Here is a 21,271-nt window from a genome sequence, read left to right on the forward strand (position 1 = left end):
AAAAAGTTGGTTTAGGGTTTAGTTACTCTTTAAAATTTTTTTCTGGATTGGGAACCCAGACAGCAAACTGACATTGAATCAACGTGGAAACGACGTCTCTCATGACATTGAAACAACATTGATTTTGCTCATCGAATTAACGTTGAACCAACGTCAGACGCGGCAATCTTCAAAGCTAAATGAAAATCGAAAATTGGTTTGCTTTCATAACGTTGAAACAACACGTTGATTTCAAGTTGATTTTCCGTTAGTTTTGAAAGAATGACGCGTCTGACGTTGGTTCAACGTTAATTCGATGAGCAAAACAATGTCAGATCAACGTTGTTTCGATGTCATATTTCCACGTTGATTCAATGTCAGTTTGCTATCTGGGAAGTTTTTATTTACAATATTTCTGCAGCGTAAATCAAATTATTGTATTTCAAAAGCACAGAAAATACAGGAAAATGCTGGTCAAGCTGTACAATGGTCTGTACCTTTTCAGTTACATTTTCTTGGTTTGCCCCTGTTTTTGATAGTTTTGTGTTGTGTAGGGGCTACTACATTGACTATGCGAGGGACCGCAAGGAGGTGAAGAAGAGGGAGTGGAGGAGACACGAGTTCCACTATGATAATGTCCTCTGGGCTCTACTTACACTCTTCACTGTGTCTACGGGAGAGGGCTGGCCACAGTAAGTCCATTTATTTCTATATTGCAATTGATTGTTTTATGTTTTACATAAAATCTTCACCCTTTTCACCCAATTAAAATATACGTAGACTCACGGTATTCAGGACACTAGATTGTTTCCCGCGAATTCTATAAATAAACACTTCACGGTCATCGCATCTATGGAAGAGGTGGTCTTGGTACGCTTTCAAACCTTTGTTTGTGGTGAGAACATGATCTGACCTCGAACAGACCCAACTGCCAAATAACTGCACATTTTTGGACTAAACCAGCTGCCGTAGTAAAACAAAATGATTATTTATATAGCCAATAGCACTCCCTTTAAGCATTGACTGATTTACCGCGTTCTGCACTCTCACTAAAACACTGAAGTTGTCCACACTGCACAGTGAACCTTTTATTTATATTGCGTCTATACGTTGTTGTTTATGAGGGGATTTGCGAAAGGATAAAGCTCTTGCTGATTCTGAACATACATTGTGAGTGAATTCTCCCCATGTCAGCCGGATTTTTCTCCTCTTTGTTTACTTCCACGAGTTCTGTTCGAATTTTCACGCACGTTAATTCTGACCAATCGAAGTGCAGTTATGGAAATATGTTCAAGACATATCTGGATGTCATGTGGATGTTGTCACGTGACTATATTTTGGTTCGTTTCATCAACTGATTTGGACCAGAGCAATCAGTGTGATGTGAAAACGAACCAAAACCCCCGAAAAATGCTACAAAGTATAATTTTTCGCCCTTGGTCCGGACCAAATGAACCGAACTACAGATGTGAAAGCACCCTAAAAGTAAACTTTCCAGTCAGAATCTCGGCATCCATTTCGGCGTCTCGACCTCGTCATCCTCTCAAAACGTATCGTTAACCAACTATTTGGCCAGCTCGCAAGTCCAAACAAGTGTCAACACAAGTTCTTTGGTCGACGAATAACTAGGACTGGGTACCGAATTTGGTACTTTTTAGGTACTGATCGAATTGCCTCGGTACTACCGAGTATCGAAAAATATCTTGTTTTTCGGTACCAAATTTCAGTACCCAAGGGGTCGTCAATGTCAGTGAAACAATAAGCATGCTGCATGATTAGCTGTGGCGGAAAACACTAGTCTACGCGGCTGCTCAGTGTTGTAGCTCGTCGCACGTGAGTGTGTGTGTGCGTGTGTGTTAGCGTCCCGACCCAGATGGATAGAAAATATGTGCAAATGATCCAAAGTGTATCCAAACTCGATGCCAGAACCACGCGATGCATTATTTTCGACAAGATAATTGCCGCCAAGACCGGTAAAACACGGTAAATCTGATAAGCGCACAGACACTTTTTATTCAAAGTTTCAAAGTTTATCCGTCTTCGACTGCAAGAACTGGAGCGCATCACAGATGAACCGACACTCAACATATAGGATACTTGCCTCATAGAGATGAGAAATAGGCCAATAGACGGTCAAAATATGTCTACTTTTAAACAAAACAATTAGAAATAATTAGTTTGATTGCCTAATCCATATAGGTGCGCGCGTTCACTACTGCAGGAATGACGAGTCAGCATCGCAATAATCATATTTGTTGCCAGCAGACTTATTAAACACTTGTTCATTAATAAACAATTAAAATATATCCTTGCTGTTGTTTCCCGACTCATCCATAATCATTACAACATGACATCATGACTTTTGCGTAAACATACACGCCACTTTCGAGTCAGGTGGCGTGTTATCTCTACGCATTTTGAGCTATCCGCGTGTTTCCGTGTGTATGCGTGTATGTCTACGCCATTAACGTCCGCGTCATTCCGCGTGTCCGTACACGCAGTCAAATCTCCAGTCATAAATGCCATTAACCTCAGTGACGGTTAAGTTTAGGGACGGGGTTGAGGTAAGTCATATATTTATATAACGTTAAGTCAACGGCGTTCATAAACACGCTGAAAGGCGATTATGCGTCTTGATAGCACGCCAAAAATGGAAATACGAATTGGCGTGGCATACTTCATGAGATCAGTCTGATCATTAGGCTACTGTTGCCAGTGCTTTGCGGCAAGCTTCATGTGTGCTGAGTGCAAGGCATAAATCCCGCCCCCAGTAGCCTATATTTAATTTAATTCACATTTATTTGTATAGCATTTTTCACAATACATATCGTTTCAAAGCAGCTTTACAGAAAATGCATGTTTCTAAATTACAATTTAGTGTGATGATCTGTTATCAGAGGTGAGAGTCTAATGCATTTCAATTAATTTTCATTCAGTTTCATTAAACAATGCATTAAGATGTTGTTAAATTGTTAGGAAACAGAAAACTTTAGCATTGGGGCTTTTTACATACTCAAAATATGAGTGTGAAAAAGTCAACAAATTGAACTGAATTGAAAAATAAAATAAAAATGTAGGTAATATAATATTGTTTAAACTGGTTACATAAAATTGGTATCAAAAATTGGTATCAATTGGTATTGTTCAGGAACCGGTATCGAAGTCAAGGTATCGGTATCAAACATTTTGTTACAATACTCAGCCCTACGAATAACAAAACGTCCTTTCATAGCTTTCATAGTTTCATAGCGCATGCTGCATCCTGTTGCAAAAGCATGTGAAAAACACTACAAAGTTTGCTAGGCCAAAAAGACTGTTAATCGTGATATAAAAAAATTAACGCCATTGAAATGGGTTTGCGTTAACGCAATTAATAACGCGTTAAACTGACAGCCCTAATGTTGATATATCAGGTCACACTCAATGGTTTGGTGAAGTAGGGTTGTGGGAAGCTCTGGATGTTTCTTAATGAATGTTACAGAGCATCAAGACTGAGAATTAGGCAACATGTAATGCATTTTTGGTCAGCTCCCAAGATTGTTCGGCGCCTGTGAGGAGATCAGAAAAGCATGGGGACTTCTCTGGAAGGAAGAGTCCTGTCAGTGCTGGGCTATTTTGTTGCCTTCTCGAGTACTAGTAACACATCTGCCAAGGAAATTTGTGTCAGTATAGATTTAGCTCTCTATGTTTTGGTGTCAGACAGGTTGGCCTATAAATTCTGTTACAGTAGAGCTGGAGAATGGGGATGTACGTATGAATATAGTTGAATATGTAAGAGATTTGCATGAGATGCTAAATACGTTTTTTTGTTGTTTTTTTCTAGTTTAGTTATACATATAGACGATGCATTTCTTTATGCATCACTGCCTGCTTAAAGACATGATGGTGAAAAAAAAAAACCTTATTCTAATTACTGAAACAGTTCAAATTCATTTAAAATAAATTAATATGTTAATATAACAAGGTTTTACTGCTCATTAAACAATCCGAAATCAGAGGACTTAAATCCATAACAATGAAGCACTGGGCTTTGAGAGAACTTTCTGTGTAAGAGCAAATTGAATCCAAAAATGTCAAACATGAAAGACCTGGGCTTCTCTTCAAACATAATAGATGTCACATTGTGAAAGCTTTGGCAGTGTTTAATGGAAAAAAAAAAATCTCTTAACAGTTACCAGGACTTATCGAGATTTCAGAAAACTGCTGGACAAGTACAGGGGTTGGACAAAAAAACTGAAACACCTGGTTTTACTACACAATAATTTGTTAGAATGGTGAGGGCCTCATTTTGCATCCAAATACAGCACCAATTGACAGATAGAAGTCCTTCACAGTGACCAGAGGGATTATGAGCGGTTCCTCTTCCAGAACAGTGTCCAGGTCACTATATGATGCTGGTGGACTCGCTCCTCCAAAACACCTCAATAATATTCAGATCTGGTGACTGTCAGACCATGGGAGATGTTCAACGTCACTTTCATCTTCATCAAACCCTTCTGTCACAAGTCTTGCTGTGTGTGTTGGTGCATGATCATGCTGATACACGGTTTGAGCATCAGGTGCTCATGATCCTCCAGAAGGGTTTGGTAGTCCTCGGCAGTGTCGTGTCCATCAAATACAATCAGGATTGTCTTGATATTGGAGCTCAAACCATCACTGATCCACCCTTGCATCACTCTGAAGATTGGCCGCCAGGCATATAGATGTGAAACCTCCAACATTGGCCAGTGTTTCAGTTTCATTGTCCAACCCCTGTATATGTGCTGTGCGAAAAGTCTAAAAAGATTTATTTTAAGATTATAAGTGAAATGTTTGTATAAAGAAAAGTAGAAATACAACAGATGGCATGGCCCACACAGAGATATGATATCATCATCATCATCATCACCATCAAATCAGTCCAGAGTTACATGAAGAGACAGAAAATCCAAGAGGAACTGAGGAAATCTCACTGGAAAGAATAACTGTTATGAGGTCATGATTTCGCACAAATTCGAATGAATGTGAATCGTACAGAAATGTACGATTATCAGAAAATAGTAAGCATGAAGTTCCACCACATCCCGACCTTCAAACCTACCATCACTGGGACGCAAGCAGATCATACAAAAACATACGGATGAGATTGTTAGAAATCATATCATTCATCAAAACAAAAAATGGTTATGAATTGCCATGAGGTTGTGTTGGCAAACTACTTTAAATAGAAGAAATCTCGAGGAGAACATCTGATCGACTCAAAGAACAGTTTGATTCTACTATTTAATTTTTTAAAGATTTTGGATGTGGGTAATAGAGAACTGTAGTTGCAGCAAAATCAAGCAAGATCACATCTGAATTTAAGATTCGTCTGTTTTTTAAATGGCATTTATGAAGTAGATTCAGAGAGCTCAGAAACATTGGCCTCCGAAAGAAACACGTCTTCAAGGTCGTGCAGTTATGAGAGCCGTGATGCTGTTAATTGTCCAATAATACACTGTGTGTAGTTTGAATAAATGCTCTCAGATCTCCTAAAACCTTTGCAAATTCTGCAAGACCCCTCTTTGAGTGGATTTCAAAACAGATCTTATTTAAATACAACAATTTTCTCTAATTATGGTAATTATTGATGTGCAAATTGGTCCCTGTGATCAGCCTGCCAACTTGTTTAGTCGTGTTCAGATATTATGGGAGGCTTGAAGATTTTGTGTCAGATAGGAGTTCACAGTTAACTTCTCAAGTATAGTCTGCGTTTTTGACCTGCATGACACCTGTTTTTTACGATTCATATGTTAAGAAAAGAAATTGTAAAGAAAATGTAAAGAATTGGTGTTTGAAAAGACCAGGAAAACAATGTGTCATTGATAAATTCACTTTGGGTTGAGTAGCATGTCTATGAAGAAGCAAGAAGCTGCAGATTTGACTTACTAAAATCTGACCTCTATTAAAGACTGTGATTTATACAATAGAGCTTTACAGTGATAAACATGGAAGTAATGATCAACGATGCAAACAGAATTAAATTCTGTAGTAAAATAGCTCTAAAAAGACAATAGTGCCATTTCTTTAACCCTTGTGCATCAATTAAAAAAAGTTACACATAGGTAAAAAGAGGACAAAAATGTCCATGTCAAAAAACTGTCATAAAAATGTGACGCTTTGGAGCACAGACTTAATTTTGGTATCATTTTAAAGAAGACCCTTTGCAGATTATTGCTGAAGTAAAAAAAATAATAATAAGTAAATCCAAAAAAAAGTTATATAGGTATAAGTTTATGAAAATTATTTATAAAAAATATTTTATATAAAATATATATTTTATAAATCAGGTTGAACTCAAAACTGCAATAAAATCAAAGCCATAAATCTAAATAGGTTGTGTTCCAAATTTGAGGTTGATATCTCAAAAAATGAGCTTTCAGTAACAGTTTGTTTGGGCGTAGTAACATATTTTCAGCAAAACCCCACTGGAGCTCACAGTGATTGGATTTGAATTTGCAGTTTTTCTCTCTCAGTATTACAAACACACACATGCGCACACACACACACACACATATTTTTTATAACACACATACTAACCACACTCTGACATCCATACCAACACACCCACACAAATATTGTTGCATAATTTATCCAGTTGGCTCTGTAGTATGCCGAACCAGAAAACAGGAATAAAGCCATATTTGTTTTATAGGCCAAACTTAAAAAAAAATGGCACCATCTGATAAAAAATAGTAAAAAAAAAAAATACAAATTTGAAGCCTTGCCATCAGAATGAAAGCCTCTTAACAAAGATTGCATAATTTTATAGTTAACTGAACCGGGGATTAAAAATGGCAGTTTTAATGGGTTTCAATGGGGACATTTTTGTCCAAAAGGTGCTGAGAGGGAGTATTTTTTGTACCTAATGCAAAAAATATTTTTTTAAGAAAATGACGGTGAAATAGTAAAATTCCAATAAAAATACACACCTGTGCCAAGTTTTTTGCTGTTAGCTTTAACACAGGCAAAGTGATCAAAAAAACAAAACTAAAAAAAGGACAAAAATGTCCACAAGGATGCACAAGGGTTTAACTGAAGCCAGTTCAGGGTAGATTAGTTTGGTTCAAGAATGGTGTAAGTTTTCTCAATTATGGAATTGAGTTGAGTTCAATTCAGCTCAGTTCTCATCCGATAGTGTCGGATCAGTCAAATCAATAATACTGCTGCAATTATGAATGGTCAAAGATGACTTTCATTATTGGCTGAATTCATTGGATTCATGCATTATTTGTTCATATCCCTGCTTTCTACAGAGTTCTTCAACACTCGGTGGATGTCACTGAAGAAAACCACGGCCCAAGCAGAGGAAACCGAATGGAGATGTCCATTTTCTATGTCGTATACTTTGTGGTTTTTCCGTTCTTTTTTGTCAACATCTTTGTTGCCCTCATCATAATCACATTCCAGGAGCAGGGTGACAAAATGATGGAGGAGTGCAACTTGGAGAAAAATGAGGTGAATATACATTCATATGCAATGAATGTATGCAACATGCAGTGAGTAAAAAGCCAAATATATGACCTCAATATCCAATAGATTGAATTATGCATCAAGCTTTTTTATATACACTCACCTAAAGGATTATTAGGAACACCTGTTCAATTTCTCATTAATGCAATTATCTAATCAACCAATCATATGGCAGTTGCTTCAATGCATTTAGGGGTGTGGTCCTGGTCAAGAAAATCTCCTGAACTCCAAACTGAATGTCAGAATGGGAAAGAAAGGTGATTTAAGCAATTTTGAGCGTGGCATGGTTGTTGGTGCCAGACGGGCCGGTCTGAGTATTTCACAATCTGCTCAGTTACTGGGATTTTCACGCACAACCATTTCTAGGGTTTACAAAGAATGGTGTGAAAAGGGAAAAACATCCAGTATGCGGCAGTCCTGTGGGCGAAAATGCCTTGTTGATGCTAGAGGTCAGAGGAGAATGGGCCGACTGATTCAAGCTGATAGAAGAGCAACTTTGACTGAAATAACTGAGGTATGCAGCAAAGCATTTGTGAAGCCACAACACACACAATCTTGAGGCGGATGGGCTACAACAGCAGAAGACCCCACCGGGTACCACTCATCTCCACTACAAATAGGAAAAAGAGGCTACAATTTGTAAGAGCTCACCAAAATTGGACAGTTGAAGACTGGAAAAATGTTGCCTGGTCTGATGAGTCTCGATTTCTGTTGAGACATTCAGATGGTAGAGGCAGAATTTGGCGTAAACAGAATGAGAACATGGATCCATCATGCCTTGTTACCACTGTGCAGGCTGGTGGTGGTGGTGTGATGGTGTGGGGGATGTTTTCTTGGAACACTTTAGGCCTCTTAGTGCCAATTGGGCATCATTTAAATGCCATGGCCTACCTGAGCATTGTTTCTGACCATGTCCATCCCTTTATGGCCACCATGTACCCATCCTCTGATGGCTACTTCCAGCAGGATAACACACCATGTCACAAAGCGCAAATCATTTCAAATTGGTTTCTTGAACACTACAATGAGTTCACTGTACTAAAATGGCCCCCACAGTCACCAGATCTCAACCCAATAGAGCATCTTTGGGATGTGGTGGAACGGGAGCTTCGTGCCCTGGATGTTGCATCCCACAAATCTCCATCAACTGCAAGATGCTATGCTATCAATATGGGCCAACATTTCTAAAGAATGCTTTCAGCACCTTGTTGAATCAATGCCATGTAGAATGAAGGAAGTTCTGAAGGCGAAATTGGGTCAAACACAGTATTAGTGTGGTGTTCCTAATAATCCTTTAGGTGAGTGTATACGTATATTCCATGTTGTGAGTGTATACGTATATTCCATACTAACCTGCATATTCCTTCACTGCTTTCTTATCTCACTCTTCCAGCGGGCATGCATTGACTTTACTATCAGCGCAAAACCCCTAACAAGATATATGCCTCAGAACAGGCAGACCCTCCAGTACCGATTGTGGCACTTTGTGGTGTCGCCATCATTCGAGTACACGGTTCTAGTCATGATTGCACTCAACACAGTAGTGCTCATGATGAAGGTATAACTTTCCAAATGCAATGACTTGGAAAGAATTATGTTCATTTAAATGTAATTCTAAAATTTTATGTTGCTGTTAATGCCCATTAATTGGTCTTGAACTTGCTGAAATATCTGAAATATAATCCTTTGAGGTGTATACAGCATATCTGATCTGATAACCTTCACACTTCTCAGTACCACTCTGCGCCAGCTGCCTACGACGTTGTCCTGAAGCACCTCAACACAGCGTTCACTGTGCTCTTCTCTCTGGAATGCATCTTAAAGATCATGGCCTTTGGATTCATAGTGAGTTTAATCACATCACATTGATGTTAATGAGTGTCCTTCAAAGGAGAATACATCTATAATGTATTTGAATTGATTTACTTGTTCATTGTTTTCACTCACAGAACTATTTCCGTGATACATGGAACATCTTTGATTTTATCACAGTGCTGGGGAGTATAACTGAAATTGTGGTAGATTTACAGGTAGGAATATTTCACATGTATGGGTCTGAATATGAATTAAAGAGTGTGTAACACTGCTGTCGCTAGGGTTTGCTAGCTCTGGACCCCCTCTTTTTAACTACTTTTCTAAAAATATATATTTATTTTTTAAAAATCATTAAAAAAAGATAAATTGACTTATCAAGTAACCTTTGGCACAAGTACACAATTGTTTTCTTCTCTCTTTCGATTTAGTCTGTGAACACCATCAATATGAGTTTTCTAAAGCTCTTCCGGGCAGCTAGACTCATTAAACTGTTGAGACAAGGCTACACAATACGGATTCTGCTGTGGACGTTTGTTCAGTCCTTCAAGGTAAAATTACTTTTGCACTAAATGCATCACTGTCCTTCATGCTCATGAAAAACCTGAAGAAAATAAACCCAAGTAATTTTACAAATGTTATTTACAGGTCTGGAAAATGTATAGAAATTTCCAACATTTTAGTCATAGAAGTCTTAGAAAAGTCATGAAAAAAATAAAATAAATTATATATATATATATATATAATTTATTTTATTTTTTTCATGACTTTTATATATATAGTTTGGTTCAGCTCAACAACAACAACTACAACAACAAAATGGACTAAAAATTGTTTGTGTAGGATAAAATATATTCTCACAATCCAGTGCCTGTCCATCATAATGTGGATTTTTACAAAAATCATTTAAATCAGTCAAGACAACTACAAATCCACCCAGCTATCTACAGTGCCCTCCACAATTATTGGCACCCCTGTTTAAGATGTGGTCGAGGACTTTTAAAAATTCTCCCTTTTTTTTTAAACAACATAGAATCCAAATGCAAAAAAAGAGAAAAATCCAACCTTTTATTTAAGTACATTACTTTGGTGGTAAAAAAAAAATTAAAATTTAAAAAAATAAAAACTTCAAATCATGTGTCCCACAATTATTGGCACCCCTGATGTTAATACTTTTTACAACCCCCTTTTGCCAACAAGACAGCACTTAATCTCCTCCTATAACATTTCACAAGATTGAAGAACACAGAGAGAGGGATCTTTGACCATTCTTCTTTGCAAAATCTTTCTAGATCATCCAGTATCCTGGGCCCTCTCTTGTGCACTCTCCTCTTTAGCTCACCCCACAGGTTTTCGATTGGATTGAGGTCTGGGGACTGAGATGGCCATGGGAGGACCTTGAGTTTGTGACTGAACCATTTTTGTGTAGATTTTGCCACACGTTTTGGATCATTATCCTGCTGAAAGACCCAATGACGACCCATCTTCAGCTTTCTGGCAGAGGCCATCAGGTTTTTATTTAAAATGTCCTGGTAGTTCAAAGCGTTCATAATGCCATGCACCCTAACAAGGTTCCCAGGGCCTTTGGAAGAGAAACAGGCCCACAGCATCACAGATCCTCCACCATACTTCACAGTGGGCATGAGGTACTTTTCGGCATACACATCTTTTGTTCTACACCAGATCCACTTAGAGTGTTTGTTGCCAAAAAGCTCAATCTTAGTCTCATCCGACCAAAGCACACGATCCCAGATAAAGTCCCAGTACCGCTTGGCAAACTCCAGACGTTTACGTTTGTCAGTGTTAGTGAGAAAAGGCTTTTTCCTAGCATGCCTCCCAAACATCTTGTTGGCATGTAGAAAGCATCTGATGGTTGTTTTGGAGATTTTGTGACCCCAAGATGCCACTATTTGATGCAATTCTGTGACAGTGAGCTTAGGACTTTTTTTTACTTTTCTTAGCATCCTCCTCACAGTGCGTTGTGGCAAGATAAACTTGGGACCTCTTTCAGCCTTGTTTGTCACTGTTCCTGTTGTTTTAAACTTCTTAATGATTCCTCTAACTTTAGATACGGGCAAGATAAGGTGAGTGGCTATTTTCTTGTAGCCATTGCCTGACTTATAAAGGTCATCACACATCTGGCTTACTTGAATGGTGTGTTCTCTTGTCTTTGCCATGTTGACAAATGGGTAAGAGAATTAGGCCTCTGTGTCATGTCATATTTATACCCCAGGGAAATAGGAAGTCATGAATTACTAATTAAAAGTTCCTAGATATCCTGACCAACATTAGCAACTACAGAAAATATATATTTTTTAAAAAATCAATTACATTTTTCAGCGGAATTGTTAGGGGTGCCAATAATTGTGGGACACAGGATTTGAAGTTTTTATTTTTCTAAATTTTTACATTTTTTTTTACCACCAAAGTAATGTACTTAAATAAAAGGTTGGATTTTTCTCTTTTTTTTGCATTTGGGTTCTATGTTGTTTAAAAAAAAGGGAGAATTTTTAAAAGTCCTCAACCACATCTTAAACAGGGGTGCCAATAATTGTGGAGGGCACTGTATGTAAAATTATTTGTAAAGGTAAAAAAAATTTCCAGGTGTCATAAATGACTAGAAAGGAAGTAATTGACTGTTTTGTCTGTATAGAATCTGAATCTTTATGTGATGTTTAACATGTTGAATCTCTTCTTGTTTCAGGCTCTTCCATATGTTTGCCTCCTCATTGCCATGCTTTTCTTCATTTACGCCATTATTGGCATGCAGGTACGTTTTTCACACCAATATGCATGGCTGTTGTCGAAAATGTAAACTTTACAAATGTCATTTCTTGCCTGTGTTTTTTGTGTCCTAAGACTCTTATTTTGAATTTTATTTCATTTCGTAGTTCCTGTTTTCTTTGCTTCTAATCAGTCTGTATACTCAGTACAACACCGTAATCCCATCGACCAAAACGTACCAATAGAGGGGTCTTTAGTTTTTCACACAAGAGTGTGATGTCCCATAATCATGATGTACTTTGTTTTCCTCCTTCTGGGAATAGCTGTTACATGCATAACTCAGTCCTTTGTCTGTTCTCATCTATTGACAAGTAATCAATTCATCATAGTGGTAGAGATGGAATTCCACTTGAGGCGCCCAAAGAGGTGCTAATAGTGAGCTGTGGCAAGGTTATTGCTGCTATTGCAGTTCCTCGTGTAAAAAGATCATAGCATTTTCATGATCCAACAATTGTTAGTAGACAGAGGTCAGACAGGTCTCGCTTGGTCAGACTTGACATGATCACTGGGTGGTGTTGAATCAGTGCGGTGGTGTCAGTCATTAACTTAATTGAAAACTTAAAACGTTGTCTGGGGACCAGGATTTTCCAATCTTCAACTTAAATCTTATATCAACCCGCTACTATGGATACATCAAGGATGGTAAGCTTATGGCCATCATCTACCATAAAGTCATCGGCTAATCCTCAATATGCTGCTTGTAAAGTTCCAAACTTTCCATCGCCTTTTCCAACATTTTCTTGGTTGTAGTCTGTAACTCTTCCACTCTTCTCTCAGATGTAGACTCAACCACTGGAGAGCCATTCATTTGATCTTTCAGCCTATATGGTGATTTAAAAATTGTTGCCTCAGAGGTGATTGGAGCAGTTTCCTAATCAACTCAATCGTTCTTCCTGTTACTACCTCGCTCAGTGCTTTATCAGATCTTTTTTCAGCATTCCTGTAACCCATATCTTTCCAGTCTGCTCTAGCAGATCTTCAGACTCTCGCACTTTGAAATTCATTCGTCCTTACTCTTTCCAGAAATGGAGATTCCTTCGTAGGCTAACCTGGAGAATGGCTTGATTGCTTTTGCCTTTTTGACAGTGATGATTGGACAGAGAGATGTTCATTCAGAAGTGAGTCCATTGGCACCACTTGGGGAGAGGATGTCTGACTCCTCATACGTTGACTGTGCTTAGGAGGTGTCCACTCTAACAGTTGCAGTCTCTTTTTGGAGTCGATTGAGTGGTGAGAGAGCATTGACTGAAGAATCCTCAAATGCTCCTTTTTTAGCATGTTCTTCCTCCATTCAGCATTTACAAGTTCAATTAGGTGGTCTGCTTCCTGTGTTGTCCACGCCTTCCTCTGCTTTTGAAGGAGTTTTATCCATCTTTAATAAAGTCTTTAATAATCAACTTAGAAGGAAATCCAAACAGGCAGGCAAACAAAACACAACCACAAATATAGACGTGACCAGACAAAGAGTGACTGTAAGGGTACAACTATTAAAGCAAACACAAACAAGATGATAAATCAAACACAGCTGAAACACAGAACTCATAATCACGGTAATAAAGGAGACAAATGAGTGGCGGGAAACTAAGACAAAGAAGGAAAAACTAACTAAAAGTCCATGAAAATGAAACTAACTGAACAGAACCATGACACTGTAATATCTTCTTCATTCTTTAGGTGTTTGGGAATATTAAATTGACTGATGAAAGCCACATTAATCAACACAACAATTTCAAGACATTCTTTGGTGCCTTGATGCTGCTCTTTAGGTAAGATCACAAAACACTGAGAGAAAATGTATTTAAAAATATGGACATTTGACATTGGTTAAACTTTAGGGTACAGTTCTCACTATTAACTAGTTGCTTTTTAGCATGCATATTACTAGAATATTGGCTGTTTATTAGTAAAGGACATATGAATGCCTTATTCTGCATGACCATATTCTAGATCCCTTGACTCTGCCCAACACCTAAACTTAACTTACTAACCATTAATAAGCAGTAATTATTAGTTTATTGAGGCAAAAGTCATAACTAATAGTTAGTTATTGAGAATTGAATTGAATTGATAATCTACTGTAAAGTGTGACCAATAAAACAATTTTAAAATGTTTATGATGTAGAAATTTCAATTGTATATTGAATTAGACTGAATATGGCATAATGAAACGATAAATGAAGCCATTGGGGGCACATTATTATATTGTATTCTTCTTTAGTGAAATTTAGCGTTAAAAATACCATGGTTCCCAAATATGATATAAGCTGTAAGGTTGACTTTTCATTTTAGTTCACCCCAAAATTATAATACTTTTCACTGAAACATACTAAAAAGTACCATTAAAGGATTATGGAAAGGGATAAAAAAAAAAATAGTTCTTCACACAAAGAACAAGACCACATTTTTTTTTACTTTTACGATATATTTTGTCCTTTTGGACAATTGTGGGCACTATGAACTGTTTTCGAACAGTATAAAAACTGTATGAAGACTTAAAAATTCTTCTTTGGAACATCAGGAGGGTGAGTAAATAAAGGCAGAATTGTCATTTTTGGGTGAACTAATCCTTTAATTAAGAGGTGTTTCATTCTAATGTTTGGCTTTATTCCTGGGTAAATATAATACTTTGCTTCTTGCAGAAGTGCCACTGGAGAGTCTTGGCAAGAGATCATGCTCTCATGTCTTGAAGGGAAGGAGTGTGAACCGGACCCTTCAATAGTACCACCTTTCACTTCTCCAGACCATGAAGGGGGCTGTGGCACTGACTTTGCCTATTTCTATTTTGTCTCCTTCATCTTTTTCAGCTCATTTTTGGTAAGAGTTCATCAACATGTTATCCAGCAGTGGCCAGTTGCATAAACTGCTTAGACTAGTCTTAAAAGTTAGTCATCTAAATGTTTGCTTCAAGATAGGTAGTAAAGTCAGTTACATAAGAAGGTAGATTGTATCCTTGTAAGATGGATTACACATCGGTTCACTGCTAGTTGGTCAAACTAAGTTGTAAAGACACAGTGGCCGTTTATGCAAAGTAAAGGCTAACCCCTTAACTGTCATATTACATATTTTAGTAGTTATCATAAATTAGGGATCATTTGAAAGCTTATAAACTTAGAATTCATTGTGTGAAAACTGTTTTATAATTGAACGTTGCGTTACCATAGAAACCATCAGGCTCTTACCATCAGGCTCCTCCCCTTTTGGCCATCATTATATTTCATAATTTATGATCAAAACCTTTTCTAATCTTGACAAAACACATCGTCAGAAAGGTCTGAGTCTCAAGATTCCAAATTTTGTGACAAAATTGATATTTGGACAGAAATGTATTAATTTTAGGCAGGATGTATACAACTAAATTAAATGGAATTCAATGGCTCCCGGTGGCTGTTTTTGGTACTACGCCTAAACAAAATCTCATGGGAACTTCAATTTTTGTGATATCAACTTCAAATTTGGAACGAACAGCACTTGGTTAGATTTATGGCTTTGATTTTATAGTAATTTTAGAGTAAAAAATATTTTGTACAATATATATTTTATATAAAAAAATATATATACTACAGTATATTTGATTTACTGTAAATTTAAACTTCCATAATCTTTTCACAAATTCATTTTTTGAAGTGTTTTTACTTCAGCAATAATCTGCTGAGAGTTTTCTTTAAAACAAGACCAAATTTATATATATATATATATATATATATATATATATATATATATATATATATTCCAAAATATATTCCAAAGCATTCCTGAATTACAAAGTTTGTATAGTGCATTTTAACCCCAATTTTCAAAAAGGGGGGTGACAGCTAGGGGCTAAAATGTAAATGGGAAAGTGGGGTAGACTGAGCCATTTTTACTCAAGTTCAAAGTACTCAAAAATAAGGGTAAAACTAATAAACCTAATGATATTTTGGGATGTCTACTATCTTCTGAAATTAGAAGAAAGCAATTAGTCATAAAAGCCAACAATATTTGTAGTAAACAACCTCTTTTTTAAGAGGTTATAATAAGTGCCTTGATTTGTGGGTGTGAATTAGTTAAGTGCGAAAAAAGAGTGTCACGTAGAACATTCGAAATGCTTCATCATTTTCTCATGTGCATCTCTCAGTCACATGAGTTCTTTATAAATATATCTTTACACAACGAAAGCACATGTGGCTAGATTAAGGGGTGGCAGAGCTTATCCACTGAAACATCTTAACATACTCATCCTTATACTTAGTATTAAACCTAATATTAGTTACTTGGTTATATTTTCACTTTTTTTAAAGTTAATACAAATTTATAACACTGTACTTTGTGTTATATTACCTTGGCATTACATTTCAGAAAACTAGATAATGCTGCTGCATGAGTGTTTCTAATTCTGCGACTGATATAAAACTGTAATATTATCCCTTTTTGGAAAGTTATTGAATCACTTTCTTTGATTTTATCTTTTGCTATTGGACAAATGGGCCAAAATTATTTGCTGTGGACCTCCGCTTCAGAGAGCCCTGGAAATGTGAAAGGGTCCATAGATATTTTAATAATAAATTACTGACATTTTTTCACTTGGCCTACATCTAAAATTTTGCACCTTTATTTGTCCTTTAGATGCTGAATCTGTTTGTGGCTGTGATTATGGACAACTTTGAGTATTTGACACGAGACTCGTCCATTCTTGGACCTCACCACCTGGACGAGTTTGTGCGCATCTGGGGGGAATATGACCGAGCAGCATGGTAAGCACAAACAGATCACCTGTAACTGTAACTACTGGAATACTATAATAAAAAATGTTAATGATTGTCACTGTTCTTACTGCCATACGCATAGAGGCACATCACTAGGAACCGCTGCTCATTAACATCCACAATCATGTTCCCATTTAATTTCACTTTGGTTTATTCATTCAGATGTGACTCAGTTCAGTAGTTTTAACAGTAGTTAGGAATATGCAAAGGTTCTAGGTCTCTAAGTCCTGGGCAAGGAAAACGTACATAAAAAAGAATAAAACTTGCATGAAAAGGAGATATAGGATGAAACCTCAAGCAGAACCCATGGAGGAGTGGATCTGTAGTTTTATTTTGGTATTTGTTCAGCTTCAATGGTTGTTTGCGACTGTTGTGACGGCTTAATTTTTTGTGCTTGAATCAAATTAAGTTGATTAGTATGCAAAGAACATTTGGCTACATTGCTCACTCACTGCTTTGGACACGGGCAGATGTTTTCAGTTTTGTGGTGGTGAAATTTGTTGAAATTCTCAGATGGGGACTTCTATGCGCTGCCGGAACACAAATTAAGCTGTATTGCTTTGTGCAATCAGGACTTGCTTGTGCTGTTTATTCAGACTGGCCTCAAGTGAAAAATTATTAGACATCAGAATGCCGATGCTTAGAAAGTCTAAAATTATTTTAGGCAAATGAAAGAAGATCTGGCAGTTATAGTTGCATTCTGCAAGACTGGAATTTAAATGGAATTTCTCAAATTTAGCGAAGCCAGTGGATGACTTTGATTAAAAAAAAGGAGTGTCCCCTTTAAGTAAAGCTGAAGGCCACATCCTTCTGTTTACAGGCTTTCAAGGGAAGGATGATGTCATGTCAGATGAAAAGGCGCATTAAGGAAGACAGGGCCTCGATTGTTCAAAGAAAGGTGGGTTTGTACGTGCCTACCCTAACATCCTTCTTTGTGGTGTTAGCATGTATCAAACAACGTGTTTTAATGTTAGGGCTGCAACTAAGGATTTATATTTTTCTGATAATCCTGTTGATTACTTGTTTGTTTGATTAATTGGACAATATGAACTGGATAATTTTTTTATCTATTTGTATTTGAAATACTTTATCCAGCATCCTGCCTTATGTTTTCTTCCAACTGCAAACTGAGGGCTATTAAAACTATGAATCTGTAAATGTAGGCTATGCTATACATTACATTATGTGGAAAAAGGGAAGATAATATAAAATCTCTGGTAAGAACTAGAGATGTTATGCAGAAACGTCCCACTGAACTGACTAATTGTGGATTGAAATCTAAACTAGGCAGTTCCTCAATCCTCAAACTAAATCTGTCTGACAGAATTTGTTTTCAGAACTTAAGCTGCATTTACACCAAGGACGATAACAATAGCGATAAAGATATCATTTTAAAAATTGTTCTAAAAATAAAAGAAAAGCAGAGTCCACACCACAACTATAATAATAGTGACACAGATAAACCATACCTTTTTCAGCTGATGAACAATACAAACATTGACAGCCAATCAGAATCCATCCTGCTAGAGCTTGAGCATTAAAAGTGGTTTGACACCAATACAGTGCCTTGCAAAAGCATTTGTACCCCTTAATTTGTTTCACATCAATCTACACTCCATACACCATAATGGCAAAGCAAAATACAGATTTGTGATAACTTTACAAATTTAACAAAATAAGAAACTGAAACAATTACATTGCATAAGTATTCATACCCTTATCTGGGACACTTGAAATATAGCTCCTGAGCATTCACTGGATCATCTTTGAAATGTTTCTACACTTTGACTTGAGTTACCCTATGACAAATTCAATTGAATGGACATGATTTGGAAAGGCACACACCTGTCAATAACAGCTAATGGCCCTTTTCCACTGCATGGACTGGTTCGGTACAGCTCTCTTTTGGAAAAGAAAACTGAGTCAAAGTAAAGCGAGCCGAGCCGTACCAGGCAGTAGAAAAGCGTAAAAACCAAGCCATCCGGTCAAAGGAATGGCTTACAGAGCTCAAACACAGAATTTTGTCAATACACACATCTGGAGACGACTATAAAATAAATGTTTAATGCTTATCCTTAATGGAAGAAGTTCTGAACAAACAGGACTCTTCCTAAAGCTGGACAAACTGAGCAATCGATTGAGAAGGGTCTTTGGTAAAAGTGGTGACCAAGGTGGTCACTCTGGTTGAACTCCATGATCATATATTGAGACGGGAGAAAGATGGACAAATGTCAATGTGACACTTGGAATTTGCAAAAAAAACACCTAAAGGACTGTGTGAACCAATAATATCTTGTCTGATGAACCTCAGTTCCAAGTGTCATGTCTGGAGGAAACCAGGCACTGCTCATCATCTGCACAATTCCATCCCAATGGTTAAGTGTGGTGGCAGCATCATGCTGTGGGGGTGTTTTTCAGCGACTGGGACTGGATGACTCGTCAGGGTAGACGGAAAGCTCAACAGAGCAAGATATAGAGATAACCTTAATGAAAACCTGGTCCAGAGCATTCAGAAACTCGGACTGGCCAGAAGTTCCACCTTACAAAAGGACTATGACCCTAAGCACACAACTAAGACAATGCAAGAGTGGCTTTTTGACTACTCTGTGAATGTCCTTGAGTGACCCAGCCCAGAGCTTGGACTTGAACCCAATCATAAATAATCTTTAGGAGAAACCTTATAAGGGCTGTCCACCAACAGTCCCCATCCAACCTGCCAGATCTTCAGATAACATGCAGAGAATAATGGCAAAAAATAGTATTTTTTTTAACAAAAACAAACAAAAACTACCCCGTAGGAAAAACAAGACAGGTGGCAAGACTTCAGCATGGACAGGAAACATGAGGCAACACCAGACAAGATTTAGACGATGAACCAGCCCTGGAATGAAAACACAAGCAGAATAAATAGGGAGAGCAAACAAAGCAGGTAACGAGAGAGGAGAGGTGGGGCAAATGAATCAATAATCAGATAACAAGATGGGAGGGGCTAGACTATCGACAGGAGAGCACATGGCACAAGGAAACACATGATAAGCCATGTGTAAACACAAGCTGCCCAAGACAAAACATGACATGAAACTAAACGAAACAAGGCACACAGAGCCCTGACACTCCTGTTTTGTCGTATCTGTCACAACAAAACTGATCCCTGATACTACCCCTCCTCTAAAGGGACACCACCTGGCATCCCCAAGGAGGAACACAAAAAACAAGATATGAACATGACAACTCACCAACAGAAAACACAAGACGGCCATCATGACAATCCATGATGCAGAGACCAGGGAGGGATGGGAGGGCTTAGCCAGAAAGGCTCAGGCAGGGCTAGAGTCCTGGAAGAGGGCCAGGGCAGTACCGGAGGGACGAACCAGGGGGACTCCGATGGGTCTGGATTCCTGGATGAGGGCCACGGCGGTGATGGAGGAACAGACCAGGTAGACTTCGACAGGTTTGGATTCCTGCCTGAGAGCCATGTTGGTGCAGGGAATTTTGTTGGAGCAGGCAGTGCAAGACACTCTGGAATGGCCTCCTTGGCTGTTTCTGTGAGAGCAGACAGCTCTGGGACGTCCTCCATAGCAGTTTCTGATAGAGCGGACGGCTCTGGGACAACAGCGGCTGCTTTAGGATGGCCTCCTCGGCTCTGAAACAACAGCAGGCAGCTCAGGGATGGCATCCGGGGTGCCATAAGGACTGGAGGCGGCCATTTTTGAGCTGTGTGCTGCCCAGACACAGGATAGCAACTGCATAAAAAGTGAAAATCACCCTCTTGGCCAAGGCAGGCCTGACAGGAACAGCCTCAGTGGCTGAGACAGGGAAAGTTGGTCGCCCTGGGATAGGCTTCTCAGGAACGGCGTCCTTCCCTTTTCTCAGGGTTGGTACCAAAAGGGCTGGAGGAAGCTGCCCAGTCTTAAGGTGTGTGCTGCCCAGGCACGCAGGACAGCAACTAAAAGTTGCTAAAAGTGAAATAAAAAGTGAAAAACACCCTCTTGGCCAAGGCAGGACTGACGGCAACAGCTTCAGTGTCTCAGACTGGAAGAGTTAGCGGCTCTGGGACGGCATCCTGGCCTTGTGATGCGGAGGAAAATTTCTTCCTCTTTCTCCATTTATGAGAGTAAGGCAGTAACAAGGAACTTAGTGCCTCAGGGGGCACTTAGGTCACCACTGGGGGCGCTACAGCACTTAACTCAGCAAAGGGTAGCGGATGAAGCGGAGGCGTTCTTCCTCCTCCTCTCTTTAGGGGTCATTGGAGGGCTGGGGCTTCCACTGACTGCAGTGGACTGGAAGGGGTGAACAGTCAGTTTGGTGGAAATTCATGCTACTAAGGGACTCTGCCCTCTTACACTGGTGTAACTGACACACGAATTTCCAGAATGGCAGGTACCCCAGCCTTACCATCTTCCAAGGGATGAGAGCATTGTGAGGCAGGTGTTAAAAACCTCTTTGAGGTCCACATTATTGCT

The 21,271-nt window shown here is 38.4% G+C and overlaps 1 protein-coding gene across 1 annotated transcript in view; it reads left to right on the forward strand.

Moving 5' to 3' along the window:
- cacna1eb (calcium voltage-gated channel subunit alpha1 Eb) overlaps positions 1-21,271 on the forward strand; it is a 128,118-nt gene that overhangs the window by 87,232 nt on the left and 19,615 nt on the right. Inside the window, exons 27-36 of the mRNA XM_089130865.1 lie at positions 534-671; positions 7,254-7,455; positions 8,864-9,028; positions 9,205-9,315; positions 9,420-9,500; positions 9,714-9,833; positions 11,987-12,052; positions 13,741-13,832; positions 14,706-14,880; positions 16,669-16,796. Coding sequence (XP_088986991.1) covers positions 534-671; positions 7,254-7,455; positions 8,864-9,028; positions 9,205-9,315; positions 9,420-9,500; positions 9,714-9,833; positions 11,987-12,052; positions 13,741-13,832; positions 14,706-14,880; positions 16,669-16,796 — 1,278 coding nt within the window. The remainder of the gene's footprint in view (positions 1-533; positions 672-7,253; positions 7,456-8,863; positions 9,029-9,204; positions 9,316-9,419; positions 9,501-9,713; positions 9,834-11,986; positions 12,053-13,740; positions 13,833-14,705; positions 14,881-16,668; positions 16,797-21,271) is intronic.

This window comes from Pimephales promelas, chromosome 5, assembly GCF_988280905.1.
Source record: "Pimephales promelas chromosome 5, fPimPro1.hap1.1, whole genome shotgun sequence".
Taxonomy (NCBI): domain Eukaryota; kingdom Metazoa; phylum Chordata; class Actinopteri; order Cypriniformes; family Leuciscidae; genus Pimephales; species Pimephales promelas.